Raw genomic sequence first — 20,422 nt, 5'->3', positions numbered from 1 at the left:
CATTTGAAAAACATAGTATATCATCAAGATAAACATAACAAAATGGGAGAGCCCTTAGAACCTTGTGCATAAAGCTCATGAAGGTTTCGGGTGCATTGACTAAGCCAAAACACAGATGAGTATACTGGTAGAGACCCCATGGGGTCGCCACTACTGTTTTAGGAATGTCAGCATCTGCAATAGGAATTTGGTGAAATGCTTTAAAAATGTCCACTTTTGAGAACATGAGTTTACCATAGAGTGAATGAGCAAAGGCTTGAAGGTACGGAATTAGATAACTATCAAATTCAGTAACACAATTCAGCTTGCGGTAATCTCCAACCGGATGAACAGCAGAATCCTGCTTAGGGACGACATGCAATGGTGAACTCCATGGACTCTTAGAAGGATGGATTATCCCTTGATCCAGGAGGAATTCGAACTCAGATTCCACTGTTTAGTGCAGCTTGGGATGGAGTCATCTTGGTTTTGAAGTCACAGGTGGTCCACGGGTCAAGATATGATGCACTGTGTTATGAGGAACAGTCTTAGTTAGAGTAGGATTTGTTGCATCTGGAAACTCAGAAAGCAAGGAGTCATAATCTGAATTAACAGAAACAGTGACAATAGAAGGTTGGCTTTTGTGAGCAACATTGCCATAAGTAAACAATGAAGTTTCAGGATTTATAAGACACTGCCATTTCAAATCAACAAGAAGATTAAAATGTTTCAAAAAGTCAGCACCGATGATAAGAGAAGTTACATCAGCAATCACAAATGTCCATGAGAAGGGTTTCTGGAGACCAAGTCAAACTGTCTATGTACAAATCCATATGGAGGAATTTTAGAGTTGTTGGCAGCAAAAAGGGCAAATGTTTCACTACAGTTTCTCTTATATTATAGGAAAGAGGTAACACTGAGATCTCATGAAGAAATAACCGACTGGGCTTTTTGGATATTCCCGTCATCCCAGCTATGACGGGAGTTAGAGGTTTTTTCTTGTTACCACAGGTTGGTTCTGCATATTCACAAATAAGCTAATTCAATTAATCACATTTATTTACAATTACATAGCAAAAGAAAAGAGCATGCTACTAAAACATATCACACCGCATTTCTGCATGCTAGCGATAACAGCACAGGCACGAGGAAGACTAACTCACAAGAATCAGTTCACTTCACTTAAGAAAAAGTCCAGAGTTTAGTTGCAGCACTGCTATACATGAAAAAGACAAACAGTTAACATTTAATTTAAAAGTTCGTTGCATAGTTGCTGCACTTCTGTATTTGAATTGAAAATGAAATTAATATTACTGTAAAAAACATAACATTAGCACTTTGTAAGTTGAGATTTTAACCAAGTATAATTTTCAACATACATCACCAATTGTCGCCAAACAACCAGCAGTCTTAACCATGATTTTTACAGTCTCCCAGTTATCAGATAAGCTCTGGGTAAGTCATATGTTATTGCTGTAGTTCCATCCATTTTTTATCTCCCCAAAATGGTAATTTTGTATCTACCATGAAGGGAGAAAGTGGATGCAATAAGAGACAGTTTAGAGTCGCATACTTTTATTCAGTTTTTGCAAGAAGCCAAATGGTAGAAACCCCACGGGTACATTTTAGTTAAAAAATAGCCAAATAATTTTTTTAGTAGCCACATTTTAGTTAAAAAATTAAGTACCTGTCTAATTACATTATACACAACTGCATAACTAACCTTAAAAGAAAAACTAAGACTTGTAACTTAAAATATGAGAAATTCAGTATTTATTAAGAGAGAATGAGCATTACTCAACCATGGAAAACAATTAAATTTTTTTTAAAATTTTAAATAACAGTTCAATTTACAGAACTAGTTTACAATGAGAGGAAAAAAAAACTATGCAGAACTAAATTATATTACAAGATTTAATGATGAAATTTCAGTTCGAAATAGAGAAAATAAATAATAATAAGCCATATTTATTACATCTGCTTGGCAACTAAAAATAAATACAATTTATTTTTCCACTCATATTAATATTTAAATAATTTAACTTAAATCAAAATTCTGAACATTTTCTAAATTTTCATTGCATAAGTTTTCCCTTAACAGATATTGCAGCAAAGTAATTTAAGTAAAAAAAAGGAACTTTTCTGAACTCAGAAGACAGGAAATTGCTTCATGCAGTCATTTTTTAACAGTGAAAACTTAACTAATGGGCATACTCAGAAATTGCCGAATATCTGAAAATTCCGGATAGTTGAGCGTAACTGGTAAAAGTGGAAGGGGGTAGATTGTAGCTGTTCTTTAGATTTTTCAGCTAAATAATACTTTCAGCTAAATACTCACATTTCGATATGTGCATCATATAAAAAATAGCCCAAAGGAACTGCAAAATAATTTGCTTAGCAAGCACAGTAAAACTCTTTTATCTTTGCAAAATATTGCAAAAGTTATTGTGCAATACGTGAGCCTAAATTCTTCTGCACGTGATATTAAGCAATCGGAATCAACAGCTGCCGGTATTCGGAGAATAACTAACTAAATAAGGGAAAACGCCCATGTGGCATATTTATCATTGAGCAGGACACACTGCGCTTTGTGCGATATCCCTGCCATACTCAAATTGATTAATAAAGAGATTTACCAATCTGGGGTATTTTTCATTCTAATTTTGAACAGACTACATTAGATTTCCGGAATAGAATCATTCTTCGCTTGGGTTGGTAGACTGCAGAACTTTTAGTCCTATTCAATCCAGATTAGAAAGTGACCAAAAAAAAGGAGTCCATTGCTTGCTTTGCTGCGAACTGTAACAGTTTCAATATTCGAGATTTTGCAGAGAAAAAGGAGAACCCCCAACTTCTGTACTGTATAATGCATTGAAAAAAAAATTATTTTGACTGTTCGATTACTTTCACTACATTTATGCCATTCCGAATATTATTCTTTAGAAAACTAATCTGTGTTAAAACACACTTACCCATTTTTGAAGTTTATTTATACTTCAGCAGTTACTGCAAATATATTATTATAAATATTCATACATATGCTCATAATATAAGCATACTGATCATAATAAATGTGAATATAAACTGATTGTGGAACGAGAATGTAAATTATTAAAAATCTTGATAGAAATTCAAACGTGTGTAGTGCTTTAAAGAAAAAGTAAGCACCTATAAGGGCTTTTATATTTTATTTTCAAATATAAGGACTTATAAGCACTTATAAGGACCACTACGAACCCTACAAATGATAAAAACAATGATTTCCTGTGAATCCGCTTAACCAATTGGATGAGGACAAGACCTAAAAGGTTCTCAGCCTCTTTTTGAGATGAAACAGCATTTATTTTGAATGGTTACATACATCAGCCCATCTGCTAAAGAATGAAATGATTAACTTCAAGCAGTGCATGAATGCAAATAAAGCTTTGTTACAAATCAGTGTTTGATGCAAATAGATGAAGGACAGAATTCTACAATATTTTTCCTTCACTGTGTAACTCATGAACAGCATGGTATACCTGGACAAAGTAGAAAATGTTCCTCTTCCTTAAATAAAACAAACTAAGCACTTATATACTTAAAATCATCTTTCAGCAAGAGAGGGCATTACTTTACTTTGTAATTGATGTGCAAATACATTATGTGATCATCTTGAGAAGACTCATTCTGTCACCCATAACAAGTCCCACAGTAACCTCATTACACTTCTATGTGTGAGGTAATGGCAAGAACATGGCTTATTGTGAAGGAATCTATAATATTAATCGTATCAAAACATATATCAGAACAACGCTTTAGTGCTACATTATATTTCAAAGTGTGGATTCAAACTGAGTACACCATGTTGTCAAAGAAACATACATCTAAATACAGTGATGAGTCAAAACATTATGATCATCCCCACATTTTTGAATGAAATCGTCTGGACATGGAGAGCACGTGATTAAGTGGGAATGGTATTTAACTGCTGCTAGAGAAGGTAAGGAATCATTCTTTTATTCACTTTTGAGTGTGAAGGGAAAGGCTGCTGATCTAAGCGCATTTAATAGAGGGCAGACTGTAATGGCCCAAAGACTCGGAACAAGTATCTACAAAACTTCATGACTGGTAGTTTGTTCCCAATCTGGCATTGTTAGTATTGATGCAAAGTGGATAAATGATGGTGAAACCAACAGTAGATACCAAGGTGTTGAACATCCATGCATTATCAAAAAAAAAAAAAAAAAAAGGAATGTTGGAGATTGTCCTGCTTGGTGCAGAGTGCCTGACAGTGATTTAGCTGGCAGCCAATACAATGCAGGTCCAAGTGCAAGTGTTTTGGAACATGCAGTTCAGAGGACACTGTTGGATATGGGACTGCACAGCAGACATCCCACTCTTGTGCCTCTGTTGATCAAGCGTCATTGTCAACTATGCTTCCAGTGGGCCAGGGAACATCAAGACTGGATCATGGATAAGTGGAAGACAGTTGCCTGATCGGATGAATCATGATTTCTTATTCATCACATGGATGCTTAAGTCAGGGTAACAGTTGCTCCCCTTCTGTACAGGAGGTCATAAACAGGCTGGTGGTGGTAGTATTATGTTTTGGGGGTCAATCTCATGGACAGCTCTAGGAACCTTACATCTGGAAGAACACACCATGAAATCTGTAGACTATCTGAATGTAATTATGGATCAGTTGCACTCTTACAAGGCAAGAGTTCTTCTTCCCAATTGGAAAACTAGAAATGGAATCTTCCGGCAGGACAATGCCTCATGCCATAAGGCTCAAAATGTGTTGGGAGTGGTTTGAGGAGAATATGAATGCATCCCAGTTTTAATGCTGTGGCCACTTAACAAGCTGGATTTTATCCCAATAGAGCACATGTGGGATGTCACAAAGCGGAAGGTCAAAGCTCATACATTCCCATGTAGGAATATCTCAACTTTGAATGACCACTGTTGACATTTGGTACAACCTGTCTACAGTCATCTACCAAGAACTTGTGGCATCCATCCCATGATGATTTGCAACTGTTTTGCAGGACAAAGGCTGCACAATGCATTATTGAGTAAGTGGTCATAATGGTTTGGCTCTTCAGCTTCGCTACCTGAAGGGCTAATAAATAATGGTGAACTAACAAAGCGTAATGGAGAACTTTACTTACATATTTACACAGATGTTACAGTCCAGTAATGTTTTGCTGGAGGTGGAGGTGGTGGCACTTCATCTTTAACATCAGGAATTGTTTCATTAGGTATCTGAACATGATTGCTTAGTGTTTTTGCAGAGCAAGCAATTGTAGAGTACGTCTTTGTAGCACGGTTGAATGGACGGTGTACTGAAAAAGTTCTTCTGTCTAAAGATGAGGTATTCCCTGTTACATAAAAGATGGAAAACAATATGTGAATCAAATTTTGATGGCCAATCAAAAATACGCAACAAGAAGTTTAACAATACTGTAATTCTTTTTATCAATTTTCATATATGGTTTTATAAACATAATACAGTTTTGCATCACTAGCAATGATAATAATAATAATAATAAAAACGAGAGAAAATAATTAAAACTATCTTCTGATTTCACTTTGCTTAGAACTATTCTTTTGTCCAGTTCATTAATGTAGGGGTGTTTTTAAGAATATAATAAAATTTTGCACATATCTATGAATTAAAGAAAGGGGGGGCAAGGATGGATAGACGAACGATTAAATCGGCAGCTCATAGTCAGAAGAGGTAATGATGTGCCAAATGCTTGTTCAATGCATAACAAATATTAATACAGTGACAGAGAGATAAATAAAATTCACAAAATAAATTGAAATATAAAAGCATTTAAAATCATATAAAAAAGACATTAATTTAAATATATGGCATTAAAACACAATAACCTGCTTTAAAATCAAATATAATTAAATAATAACCAGTCTTTCTTAGATAACAAAACAGACTAAATTTAAGATTTTTTTAACTAAATGGCCAAGAAGTAAATATCCCAGCTATTAAAATAATTCAGACCTTCTGAAAATAACAGTACTCAAATAAAATGAGACACACCGACAGTTCAGCATTGCAGTCTTGAGCACAAAGGCTCATTCTCAGTTTTCAGAAGGTAACTTGAGAGTGGCAAATTCTAAGATGAGTTAATAGGACTTAATCCTTCCTGTTTTTAGTAAACTCCCAATATTCCATTTTATGTTTTTTGCTTCTTAATGCATGTAGGTTATTTGGAAAGTAAGGTCCAATTTCTAATAAAAGATAAATCATCCAAGATTTTTTTCAAAACTTTTTTTTATTTAATTCCTTACATGTTTACCTATTTTCTACATAATTTCCATACTTGTTTAAACATTTTATAATGTTCTACAAGCTTTTGTGTGCCTAAGTCATAGATGTCTGCTGCTTGTGAGGATAACCAGTTTTGAACTGCTTCTTTCATCTCGTCATCTGTGACGAAACAGTTGCTGCTGAGAAACTCCTTTAGGCAGCAGAACAAGTGAAATTCACTCAATGTCAAGTCAGGACTGTATGATGGGTGGTTAATCCGTTCCCATCCAAAAGATCTGATCAGATTTTGGGTGTGAATGGCAAAACAGGGTCTGGCACTTTCATGTCCAAATACAGTCAGGGTAGAGCAGTAAGTGGCTGCATTTATTGTTGTCCATAGCTGCATAACCTCAACAAGACTCCATGTCTATCTCCAAACATGGCTGCTATAAACTTGCATGTTGAGATTGTTTGCTTGGCCTTGACTGGTAATGCCCTATGACATCATTCCATTAACTGATGTTTAGCCTTTGGGGTCATGCGAGAAACCCACATCTCATCCCTGACGATCTATAAAAATTTATCACCTTTCTCATGATACTGGTTCAAAGAAATCAAGATCACAAGCTATTCTTTTCATTTTTTGTTGCTCAGTGAGCAGCCTGGTAACCCAAAGTGTGCATAATTCGTGAAACTGCAACTTTTCAGAGACGGTTTTGTGGAAAGTTGTTCTATCCACACTTGGAAATTCCAATGCTAAGGTAAGGAGAATCGTCAGTCTTCAAGAAGCTTTTCGACCATGGCATTGACCAAATCTTCTGTGAGCACTAAAGGTTGGCCTGATCATGGTTCATCATGGACATTTTCACATCCGTCCTTAAAAGCTCTCACTCGCTTTGCTGTCGCTCATCGAATTGGGGCCATACATGTTGTTTATCTGTCAAATTTCTGCTGCTGAAAGATTCCTTGCTGTCAAAAACCAAAGCACTAACCTTATGTCATAGTTGGCAAGCTGATGAATTGTTTTAAACATTTTGGAACTAATACTACACGCAGCACAAAGCAACAACCCAATGCAAATGGTGTTGTTTGATGAGCAAGCATGTCAATAGTTGGTATGCATGCGTGTTTCGATGTTCATGCAACACTTTAACTAGCTATGGCGATATGGACCTTAATTTCCAAATAACCTTCTTATTCATCCACACATCCCAGAACAGGTGTCATTTACTTACGATTTTGTTCTTGACAACAGTTTTAATATCTCTAAAAGAGACAAGCTAACTGGACATAATCACAGTAGAATATGCTGTCTTTCAGCTCATTTTCCTTTATTACTACACGTCTGGTAACCTACCAGTCAAGACTTTGATATCCATGTCTTCTTATTATGTCAGTCAGGGTACATAATAAAATCGTCCATGCATTATTTAGATACTAAGGAAGGGTAAAATATACAACAGTTAACTCAAATATAAGCAATACAAAGCGCAACTGCCTGCCCTCTATATTGCTTTCAATCATGAATGGTATTCAAACATAATTAGCTGCCTCTGGTTCATCTGTAAATATAGGAGAAAAACTGCTGTATTTATGTCTGTATTGTTGAATAAGTAACTTATGTAAGATCTCCATTGTATTTCTCTTCTTAAAATCCCCCACATCAATAGTAGTTGAATTTGAGGATTTTCTCATGATGAGATGGTTTACTCCTTCGGCATTCACATGAGATATGCAAACTATTTCTATCAGTAACTGAGCTTTTAGAAAGAATGACACAACATAAGACACCATGCAGCAAAGAAGAAGTTATAGCTGCCATCTAGCACATGAAGCTGACAAGAATGATAAGGTTGTGACAGTACATTGAAGAACACATGAAGAAACAGCTGCTACCTTCTCAACTGAAGTAAAGGTTCAAAATAGTAAATATTCAAAATCTGCATACGAGATGTTCTGAAGGCTCAGAACTAATCTACAGAAACTGATGATCATTAATTATTTTAATAATAATAATGTGTGTGTAAGGGTACGTTACAGATTGAATGCACAAGTCCGATAATAGATTAATAAAATTTATTCTTATCAAAAGAAATATAACAGGATTCTGGAATTTTCCTCAAAGTTATTTATACAAGTGTTCAAAATATCACACAATACAATCAGTAGTTCAAATTACTAAAAACGTTAAAACAGAATACAATGCAAAGAGAAAGCTACTCCAATCTCTCGCTAAACTCGTAACAATAACAAGAGCAGCTAACTAAATAACTGAACTGAGATGTTTTCTCTCTGGCATTTTATAGCTTTCAGTTGGTAGCAAGAAATTTCTTTGCTTCTCGAGATTTCCGGAAACTAACAAGAGGATAAAATTATGGTTACAGCTGACACAGTAGTCAATTACATTTATTCAATGTTAAATGCACGTGTTACAGTATTTTTACTTTTCCACGTAGCTTACTCTTAAAATTTGTCTCATGCACGGAGAAACACAATAATTTTAATTATAATTCTACTAAAAATATCTAACAAAATTCGTAACAATAAGTTTTAATAATACAGAAGGCCTTGCTGATCTGTAAACTTCCGAGTCAATCTAGAGTGAATTAGCACTGTGTATCCATGTGACCAACGCTGCACTTTCCAGGAGACGTTCCCTAGGATTTTTTACAGATTTTGCTAATGGAAGAGGCGCATATAAACTGTTTTCTATTTTAGAAACAATGTATGTTGGTTTAACCACTGCTGGGACCCTCTTATGAGCAATCCCCATATTTTTCATATCTGCACCATGGCAACTTATTTGAAGGTTATCCTGAAATGATGGTAGGAGGAAGTTACTTTAATAGAGAATTTATTTTCAGACTGAACAGAATAATACTCAGAACACAACCTTGGAGCATATCCTCTTACACTTCAAAGATATCTAACACAGAGCTCATTCTTACTTGAATGGTCCTAGCCTTCACAAACATTTGAATGAAAATGGGCAGGTTACCATGCAAGCCATTAACATGAAGGTCACATAAAATGAATCTTCATGCCTGATCAAAAACTTTTCCAATGACAGAAACCAGATAGTTTCTTTTGACAAAGGCTGCATAAATGGATTCTTACACAGGAAGCTTATTTGATATTGTTTTTCCTTTACAGAATACTCTGATAAGGGAAGATAAAGTTAGTCTTTTCCAAGAAACAGACTAAGCAACAATTTTTTTTTTTTTTTTTTTTTTCAAAATACTTGCAAAAGCAATTCGTAAGCACGATAAGCTGATTGATAATAGTCAAGGAGGGATAACAACATCAAGCATTTGATCCTAAGTCTACACTAAATATCAAGTTGATATTCAAGACCACTTTAATAGTTGCACAGTTATAAAATTATAAAATTTTAAATTATTTATAAACTGAGTCATTAATAACATCATTTAGAAGATTTCTATTAATATAAAAAAAAAAAAAATCCTTAGACTTTTTGAATAGCAATTTTTAATATGATTGAACTTCATTGCTCATCAAAATTCATGGATATTGATAAGAATAAAACTTTTCTGCTTACTGAAATATTTTTAGGAACAACTTGTACAAAAGCCTTATTTAACATAATTATTCCGTCTGCCTATTGCTTAATATCAAAAGATTGAATTTAACATCAAATTTGAACATGATGTAAGAATGATGTCTATGTTTTATAAAAATCCTTCTTCATGGTGTTTGGTTACCTATGACAGCAATGCAAAAGTCACATCCTGATTTCATAGGATTTATCAAACTATGATCCAGTCTTGCAGAATAGTAAACCATGCTTCTGAAAGCGTATTTCTCAGATTCCAAAGGCTTGGTGAACTGGAGTTCGTGGCCTATGGCATTCCAAACTTGCTCAATTGGGTTCAAGTAAGATGGCCTATCCATTTGTATGATATTTTCTGTTTCCAAGGGTACTGATAACAGAAATGCTCAATACCGATGAGTACACTGTGAGAGGAAAAAAAAAAAAAAAGTACAGTTCTATATCTCCCATTCTACTGGGCCGATTGACAAAGTTCAAATTGCATTTTTCATGTCTTGAAAGCACGACTTTGAATATAGATTTATACATAGCACTATTCTAACATAGGTATTTTGATACAAAATCGAACTTTTTCTAAAATAACATACCAATTTTTTTTTTTTTTTTTTTTTTTTTTTTTTTTTTTTTAGATATTTCGATTCTACGCATCAAATTATGTTTAAATATTAAATTTTGTACAAAATTTACTGAGAAATTCAAAAGCTTATATTGGCACTTTTTTTTAGTTTGCGCCAAGAATAGTTCACTTGGTGAACTTCTTAATATATGGCAACCTATTTTCCTTTCCCTTTTCATATTGTGTGTGAGCGGAAAAAAAGCCACATCGTTCTTTCTTTCAAATAATGTTCTTCATATTATATTTTTAATTATAATTATTATTTTTAATATTTTTTTTCTTTTTCGGATTTCATTTTTATTGTTTAAGTTGTATGGTTTCTTTCAAACTAACTGTTTTAAAAATTTCTACTTACTCATTCGAACTGCATAGTTTAAATAAAAGGGTGCATAATTTATTAATTTTTTTCAAACAGTTTTCTTTATACTATATTTTTTAGTCATAGTTTATTATTTTAGGTAAATTTTAATTTTTAGACTTTTATTTTAATTGTTTATGTTGCATTGCCTCCTCAGATAACTGTTTTAAAATTTTCTATTCATTCAGTCGAACTGCCCATTTTAAATATATTTATTAATATAAATATTCCAGAATTTAATTTTATTTATTTGAATTGCGTTTCTTTCAGAAAAATACGACCCAGGCAATGATGTGTTTGAAAACTGCATGTATTAAAAGAGAAAATACAGTAAAGCGCAGTTAACACGCCTTTCAATGTTCCATTCAGAAAAGATATATAAATAAGAGAGATGTATATCCGACATTTTAATTTAGGATGAGTTGCACACATTGCTTTAAACAGTTTTAACATTGTGCCCACTGCTTTACACAATTTTATCAATTTTTACAATTTTATCATCCTACATTTAATTTCTTAAAAAGTTATTCATATTCTAGTCAAATATTTTATTTTTTAAATTGCAAGAATCAAATACATATTAAAAAAATATTGATGCAAATATCCCCCCCTCTTGTTAATGGCTTGCTCTTTTTTTCAGGCATTCTGCAAGTATATTAAAAGCATCCAACTTTTTGAAATATCTTGGTATTTCTGATATTAATTTTAGATAAAGTTATCGCCTTCCATTTCACTAACGGCTGAGCGATAAAGTCGCTGAACACTGATAGTTCGCTCCGGGGTTTGAATCCCGGCGATCGGGCTGGTTACATGGATGTTTTTGTGGTTTTTCTCATGTATAACGTGTATACGAGCTGGTTTCCCTTAGAACGTTCTTCACGAAGCCATCCTTCCTTTTAGGCAGATAGTCTTGCTTTGCCATAACTTAATAATACAGTTCATTCCATTTCATCAGTATTTCGTCAGGCCTTTATCAGTCTTTAGAGACTAGACATTTTGAAGGCATGAGATGAAAAGAAAGACTGGTTTCATCAAGAGGGAAAACGTCTTTAGATGATATCTATATATGACACAGGATAAATTTCTGAATCTTCAAATAATTCAAATGAGAAATCATGGGATACTCTGTTTATGATACTATGTTCTATGATGTAATTTAAATTTATACAACCTTATAGTCAAAAACCAGTCGCCGTTCACTTTAATCTACAATGATATCGTTCTTGTCTTTTCCGTTAGCACAAACTCAATTGCTGCTATTTGCTAGAGTACACGTCCAAGAGTTTTCTCTTTGAATACCCAACTTCCTTGAAGTAGATTCACCTTCAAATTTTTGCTTTCCCCTCTGATTTCCTTCTTGCCTTCTACATTTGTTTTCAGTGCTGACACAAGAAAATTAAGTTTTTTGATTGTTACATTTCCATAAATTTTGCATTTTAAAATATCAGTTGAATTTAGATGAAGACAGCTTTTCATTTTCTAGACATTTTAAGTATAAATAAAGTTTGAAAAGCAAAGTTGAAAGGATAAATATTTGAATTAAAAATTTTTGTTAAATGAGGAAGAAATAAACCACTCCAGTAGCGCTTATCCTGTATCACTAAGTGACCCGATTCTTATATCGGGTGGAAACAATTTAAATCATATTTTTTAGAGTTTTTAAGCCTAATAATTTCTATATTAAAGAAGATTTTTTTTTTTATAATCTACAACACGAGAGAAAATTACTACTTAAAACATTCTTTCTATGATTATCGTAAAAATTTATAGTTATATATATATTTTTCAAAACTCGGACATGACCCAAACTATCAACATTCTGTTTGCTTTGAAAAACATTGTGAAAATAAACATCAAATGAACATTCTCAGCTTTAGAAAATTCAATTTAAACTCAGCTAAAGTAAAGTAGCAGATGATAACACGAAGAAGGTAAAAATGTACTCTTACAAATATTTTTTTTAAAACAGGAAGAAATTAAAAAAAATATTAAAAATTTGAATAATATCTATAATTTTAAAAAGTAGTAAAAAATTAATAAATATTTATTACGCATCATTGAGAGAAAAAATATATAATTAATTCTTCATAAAAATTTATTTGAAATTTAAGGTTAAAAATAGCTGTGGCAATTTACCGTAACAAAATCCATAAACCACGTTTGGCGTTATTATCGCTCTAGGAAAAGGTGCCAAATTTCAAAATGCTTAAATATGTAAATTCGTGTATATCTTAAAAAATTTTATGTAAAAAACTCTGATTTTTTGCAGGTATGCTTAGAACTACACCTACTTTAAGATGATGATTTTTCAAAAAATTAATAAAAATTATTTTAAAATAGAAATTTAAAAAATAAAACTCAAAAAAAATGGGTGAATTTTATTTGGAATGAACCTAAATTTCGAAATGTGAGAGGAAAAATCAAAAAAGTTTAATAAAAAAAGAGATATTAATAAATATATGCCAAATTCAATTAACATTGAGGATCTAAAATTTTGAGAACTAATTGTTTAAAAACTACTCGTATGATTTTTACAAAACTTGACAGTCTGGCATAAATTGAGTCGTAGAATTGAAATATGTAAAAAAATTGGTATGCTATTTCAGAAAAAGTCCGCTTTTGTGTCAAAATACCTGTGTTAGAATAGTGCTATATGTAAATCTAATATATATCCTAAGATGCGCTTTCGAGACATGAAAAACGCAATTTGAATTTTGTCAATCGGCCCAGTAAAACAGGAGATATAGAACTGTCCCCCCCTTTTTTTGCGCATTGTACATTAATGAAAAATCTGGGCCAAAAATACCCCTAAACAACTTTACAAAAAGTTTCAAAACCTCTTGCATATAGCTATGACAAATTAGAGATCCTCCAAAGATATGCAACATGGAAAAGTCATTTGTGATTTCACCCCGAATCATGAATTAATGTTACTTCTTAAATATATATATACAATACATTACCATTATTTTTATGAAATTTATCAATGTTATAATGTTCTAAAAAAGTCGTCAAAAATTACCAGATCTTGGAATTAAAATATTTCTATAGAAACTGATCTTAAAATCATCAAAATGTCGCCAAATTTAGAACCGTTTAATAAAAGAAAATAAAAGAATTTACATCCCCAAAAAGCGAAAAGTTGTTTAAGAGTTCTTTATTAGAAAAAATGAGATAATTTCTAAATGCTTATGTCTGACTTCATGCTCAGAAACTCTATTCCACATTTATATTAGAAATAGGAACAAATTATGAGCCATTAACGCATTTACCCATTCAAAAGATATTTTCCAAGACCATATTTGTCAGCGAATCGCCAAAAATATTCCTCCAAAATGCTAATTCACACTCCAAATGACAGTCATAAAAACAAACAGAAATTTCAGATGATTAAAATTAAGGACCTTCTGCCTATTTTGGTCAAAATTAAGGACTTTTAAGGACCAAAAATCGATTTTAAAAAACTTAATGACTTTTAAGGACTCTTAAGGACTGTATTGAACCCTGAATAACAATGACAGAAATAGGTAGAAGTGAGTGGGACACTAGAATTTCACCATTGGTAATACAGGGACACTCCCAATACACTGCGTGTGAAGTTCTACTTCAATTCTGAGGGAGAATACCAAGGGTGGTTCAAGGGGCTCCCACCCTTTTAATCTCCCACCAATCTCTTAAGAGGACTTCTGGCTCATTTCGTATTTTGAGTGCCCCCTTGTCACAGAGATGCTATATATTTACAAACATCCATGTCACCTTTTGGATTCAAACCAGGGCCCATTGGTACAGCATTCAGCCTAGCTAACTATTATACTGGCTGGGCAGCAGCCAATAGCGACAGCTGGATGCCTTTAGATACAGTTGTTGCTCCTGGCCACTCTTGACCACGTATCTACTAACTGATTCATTACTTAGAAAAGCAGTTCCACCTTTATAAAATGATACTTTCAAGGATAATTGTATCTTGGGTGACCTCCATATACATTTGCTCCTCTTTAGTTTACCAATTAATCACCGTATTTGTATTTGTCTTTAACTTAAATGATACATTTGAATCATAACTAATGAATATTGACCATTCTTAGAAATACCATTAACTTTAGTGCTCCATTGTGCAACACGTTGCCAATTGCCTAAAAAGTATTTATAAGTTTTTATTTAATGTAATAGAGACCAGTAATCTCAAACTAAAGTACATGCCAGCCAAATGCACAATTTGAAAAAGGCTGATGGGCCACCAAAAAACAAGTTTTGCTTTGTGAACAAAACAAAATTGACTAACTAAAATAAAAAAGAATACTAGCTATTCGTCAAAACATATATAATAGAACATACGGAAAAATTCAAATTTCTGAAATCTAAAGGTTGGTATCTGCAAGAAATTTTTATTGGTCACGATTTGTAATTCAAATGTACTGACACTTCAATATTAAAATTTTCACACTGACATTCATTCAAATAATCTTAATTTATTCAAGTAACCATTATATTATTTAAGATTAATTTTAGAAAGAAATATATCAAAACTTCCCAAGAAAAACTGTCCACATGTGTCATCATGGAATAAAATTATAGTTCCAAGCAACCATGTCTGTCTTCGAGTGTCGTCTTTCTAGCTGCGTAGTTTTCAAGCAACTCATTAAAATATCACATTATCTATTCCCAAATAAAGTGATTATTCTTATTGCAAATGCAGGTAAACATTGTATAACATGGTAGATAGATTCCTAGAAAATGCCGTGTTGTGTAAACCCAGAGCTAGTATAAAAAGGGGTATTATGTTCTGAAAACTTATTAAAAAAACAATTTTTTTTTTTAATTCTACATAAACAACTTCATTTTTATTAATCATATATATGTATGCACAACACAGTACAAAAAATATTACATATTTTAATTTAACACAACTTTAGTTTAATAAATTTTTTCATCTGCACTGCTCAGTATAATCAAACGAGAATGTTTTTTTTGGTGGAATATGATCGCTTTCACTTTCAGAATTTCTTTCTTCATTTAAAGTTCTGGCATTTTCTTACCTCTTTAAAAAACGTGAAATTTTATTTGCTTACTAGTTCTTACCAGGCCAATGTAAATTTCTCGATATGGAGCTAGACAGTTTTGCAGCTCTCTTTTGAATTTTCAGCTTACTTCAGCAGAAGGGCCTGTACTCAAGAAAAAGGATTCAAGATTTTGAGCTAAGCTTAGGCCTTCTTTTAATTTTTTAATTTTGAATTATTAACTGCACTAGCATCATCAATGTCCTCAGAATCGATCTGATTTACGACTTCGGATGCCATTTCCATCAAATCTGCTTTGTCAATTTCTTCTTCCACTAATAAATCTTGAACGCCCTCAGTAGCCATGTCAACAAATCCTTCGCCTCTGATTGATTTAAAGGTTTAATAAGCCTACAATTTTATTTTTTGACGATTTATGCACGTTTACTATTTCATCTGAAAAGGAACAAATCTTCTTTTAACATGCATTTAACATTGATGCTTTCAGATCTTTCAGAGACAAAGATACGATGTCGATACAGTGCTTGATTGAAATGTGTTCCAAGCTTCCATTACCTTAATTGATTTTGAATCGGTTAAGACTAAAATGCACTGTAATGCTCTTCTTATGTAATATGTTTTAAAGGCATAAATAATACTTTGATCCAATGATTGGAGTAACGAAGTAGTGTTAGGCAGTAGGAACAGTATTTTAATGTTGGGATAATTCAAATCTTGTGGGTGACACGGAACATTATTTAATAGTAATAGAGCCTTGAAGCTCAAGTTTTTCTGCCTTAAATAATGTTCGGCGTCTGGCACAAAACAATTTAAAAGCTAAGCTTTAGCTTCATAATCAGTTGATGCAGATTCTCCTTGAATTCTTATGCTAAGAGTTGCAAGATACCTTTTTGAAAATTTTGAAATAACCTTTACTTGCCAGAAAATTTGGGTTGACAGAGGATTCTCCTTGTTCCTTAAGGTGCTTGAAAATTTTGAGTGCCTTTTGTTTAATGATATTAAAATCTAATGGAATTCTTTTTTGACAGCTACCATCAATCCAAATGCTGAGTGCCTTTTTTATCTTCTCAATTATTAGCGCCGGGTGGGGGGGGCAAACTGCACACTTTGCAAATGTCGAAGATCCTGCAGCAACCACATTTCTTATTTCTTTTTCATTTTTCTTAATAGTCTGGATTGTTGCTTCATTCAAATTAAAACTTTTCCCAATGTGAGATGCCGTTTTTCCTTTTAAACGACAGTCCAAGATATTTATTATTAATTCTAAAGAAATAAATTTCCTCTTAACCCTTTCACGCGCGGTGGTCGCACCTTGAAACCACTAATTTTCAAATTTTTTTCCTCCTCTTCTTTCTGAAATTTTTTAATGAAAACAAACTGATTACTGATCTTTTACTTCTATATAACACAAAACGACTGCAGAATCATACATTTTTTAGGTCTTAGTACTTCAAATCGGATGCCTTTTAAAATTCTTTTTCAATGAGACAAAATAACTTCCTTTTAGTAATATAAACAATCTTAAAATTTCAAAAGTTATTAATCGCACATTGTTATTTCTACCATAAACAATAAAAAATAGCAATAATTAAACTGCATATATATATATATATAACCTATGTATATTTATGGCATTTGCTTTGTGGTTTCAGAGCCACTAGAACATTGTGTCACAATGCTCACAATCCTCTAGAGTCTCAGTGGTTGCAATTTGAAACCACTGCTCTTTGCAATGGTGTTTGCTGCTTTTCAAATAGAATGTTTGTTTTTACCTGGATATAGATAAGGGGCTTTGAAACCACAGAGTTATTTTATGACTAAACAATACATGCACCTGCCCAGTGAAAATGTCTTTCCTTTCCACAGATTTTTCTCTGACCTCAACACGCTTGCTATGCTAATGTTGTGATTTTATAAATTATTTTGTGTGGTTAAAGTATAATGTAAATATACTTTGCTATTATTAAAAATAGAAAATGCATAAACATTTTATCAATATTTTGGGACAAAATACGAATGGGAAACGAAAGATCCGTACCAAAGCCAAAAAGACCAAGCCTCCCCCCCATTAACATTAAAAAACACAAATTTCATGTGCCAGATGAAAAGAGAGAAAACAATGCTAGAAATATTCCAATAAAATGAAAATCCAGGCAGTGTACATTTTGTAGTACAAGGGAGAGACCTCATAGAACAAGATACATGTGCGAAAGAAACCTGCAATGTGGGTCTATGCATGTACCAAAAAGACAAAACATGCTTTGAACAGTGTTGAGGGGGGGGATCATCTTTGACGTTTAACAAAAATAAAAACACTTTTTTAATTTCTTTTATCCTTACTTTACTCAGTTTTTTAATCTTTTATCCGAACATCCTTATTATGCAGGTTCTGTTTTCACTGCTATAGAAAAATTACATAAATGTTTATTTTTAAATATTTTTTGATGATTTAATTTGTAAAATAATGTAAAAAATTTACATATAATGCAATTCTTTCATACATGTTTTCTAAATTCGCAAATTTTGTTATGCATCGGAAATGCACACGGGAGAAGGTTAAGTTATTTTTCCCTACTACCTCAGTAAGTTTCAAAGTCCCAGATGCGTGCTGGTTTCACAGCGCAACCAGCACCCACATGTTTTGGGACTGAAACTCAATGTCTTACAGATAAAAAAATTATTCTTTAATACCATGGCTAGACGCAGACTGCCGACCAGCAGAGTGAGAGACTTTTGTTTTCAGGCCACAGTGATAAGGAATTTTGGAAGCCGAGCATACAGGTTGTGCGTTTTAGAGCATATATTGTCACCTCATGTTGTTCACCTGCGATAGTGAGGTTTCTTTATTGTTATCTGGTGATTATGCTCTCTTGAGACTGGGTATTGTTTCTGTTGTGCAATTGTGCTTTGAAGGTCATGGAAGGAAACAATTTTCCTCTATTACTGGTTAAGAATTCAACGGTCTCTCTCTACAACATGGCTTATCTCCCTGAGGACATTTGTTCTTACAGGTACCGGATCTTGAAAGACAAATGGCAGAACTCAAGAGACAAGGATTCTTATGTGTTATATGACTATATGGGTGCTTTGCTCATTATGGAAAATCTTCGTGCAGAGTTCATTAAATTATTCGGTTTGCTTGGGCAGTTTTCTTATCGTGTTAGAGAGAAACCATGTTATAGGAAAACCCTGTTGTTGGAGTGTTCTCGCAATTTATGAATCGTGTTACAGCTAATCCGTGTTACAGGATACTGTGTTGTTACCTGTATTCGTAACTGAGAATATTTATCTTTTGACAAGTATTAATAAAAGTTAATCAAATTAACATCTTCAAATATTTGAACATGACCAATGTAAATTAATTAATATAACAGCATAAATTAGTTAGTTCCATTTCTAAATTTTCCAGAGCTAAATGTACTCTTAATAATAAAAATGATGTTAAATTGGATCCAAAATTACTAAAAATCTTAAATGTTTTCTTCAAATTCTTATCATAAAAATGAATTATTATGAAATGTATTCACTTCACTGGCCACATAAAATTACATGCAGCAAACGGGACACCAGTTTGAGACCACTAATGCAGACTACCACAACATATTAATTACACAAAATAATTTAGAATAAAACTTGACACTTCCTTCCTCATTACGCTAACATATCCCTTTACTCTATTTTCATCACAATCTTAAAATAGAAATAAAACTCTAACTTAGTAGCAATGCTTTCTTGTTTATTGAAGATTTTAATATATCTTACCTATATCATACAGATCATCTTGACTTTTACTAGTCACCTCTCGTAGAAAGGGAGGCATTCGGAATGCCCAGTGATCAGGGCTTGCTGAATATGTAGAAGAGGCACTGCTATATCCTGAGGATGAAGATGAGGCACAAGAGTGAGAATTTAAGCTACTTCGTTGATAAAATAAGATATAAGCATCAGAAGATAAGATCTCACTGGAAGAAATTTCCTGAACTTTTTTATCATCAAATAAATACCAGTGGCCATCAACAGGATTCCTGCAAATTGCTGCAATATTTCCATTCTTAGTTTAAAGATTACAAAAATTACAATAAACTATTTAGTTTCATGCTGAATTAATGAAGTCAGTATTTTTTTTAAAGAGAGAAAGCAAAAGAAAAAAAAAATTACCTGTGTAATGACCACCTTGCATACTACCATGATGATTACAAACAGCATATAAATCATATACATTATCTTCCCATCTTGAATACGGACGAGATCGGGATCGCTTCCAAGGTGACCAGGATGATAAAGTATTGATGGATGCACTCTGTGTATTTTGTTGTGAGCTCTGATTTCTAGCAGCCATATACGAACTTGTATCTAATCCTGAGCATGGGAATTCTACAAATGTAGTGATTTTTGATCTTTCACTTGAGGACTGCAGGGGGTAAAAAATAATAAAACTTGTTAAAGTTTGTAATGCTCATTATAGCACTTGAGTACACATGAATATAACTAGTTTTCTCCTTTTCTGTTAAACTTTGAGAAAGGACAGAGGAAGAGGGGAAAAATCATTTATTCATTAATTTTGTTTATAATTCTGATTATTTTATGTTAAGACACAAAAAATCATAAAGAACTGATTTTTAATGATATC

The 20,422-nt window shown here is 32.9% G+C and overlaps 1 protein-coding gene across 3 annotated transcripts in view; it reads right to left on the bottom strand.

Moving 5' to 3' along the window:
* LOC118201322 (ubiquitin carboxyl-terminal hydrolase 31-like) overlaps positions 1 to 20,422 on the bottom strand; it is a 119,513-nt gene that overhangs the window by 17,016 nt on the left and 82,075 nt on the right. For 2 of the 3 annotated variants that reach the window (XM_035373411.2, XM_035373410.2), the window contains exons 9-11: positions 19,951 to 20,203; positions 19,555 to 19,827; positions 5,130 to 5,339 (exon numbers count right to left, since the gene is read on the bottom strand). In XM_035373411.2, the coding sequence (XP_035229302.1) occupies positions 5,134 to 5,339; positions 19,555 to 19,827; positions 19,951 to 20,203 (732 nt within the window). In that variant the 3' untranslated portion in view covers positions 5,130 to 5,133. Of the gene's footprint in view, positions 1 to 5,129; positions 5,340 to 15,591; positions 17,146 to 19,554; positions 19,828 to 19,950; positions 20,204 to 20,422 lie in introns of those variants that run through there. The other variant, XM_035373413.2, reaches the window with a different exon arrangement.

Source organism: Stegodyphus dumicola, chromosome 2 (genome assembly GCF_044657685.1).
Source record: "Stegodyphus dumicola isolate Sdum_Otavi_A_Nest chromosome 2, ASM4465768v1".
NCBI classification, from domain to species: Eukaryota; Metazoa; Arthropoda; class Arachnida; order Araneae; family Eresidae; genus Stegodyphus; species Stegodyphus dumicola.
The sequence above is the reverse complement of the archived record's forward strand: the minus strand, read 5'-3'. Positions and strand labels throughout refer to the sequence as shown.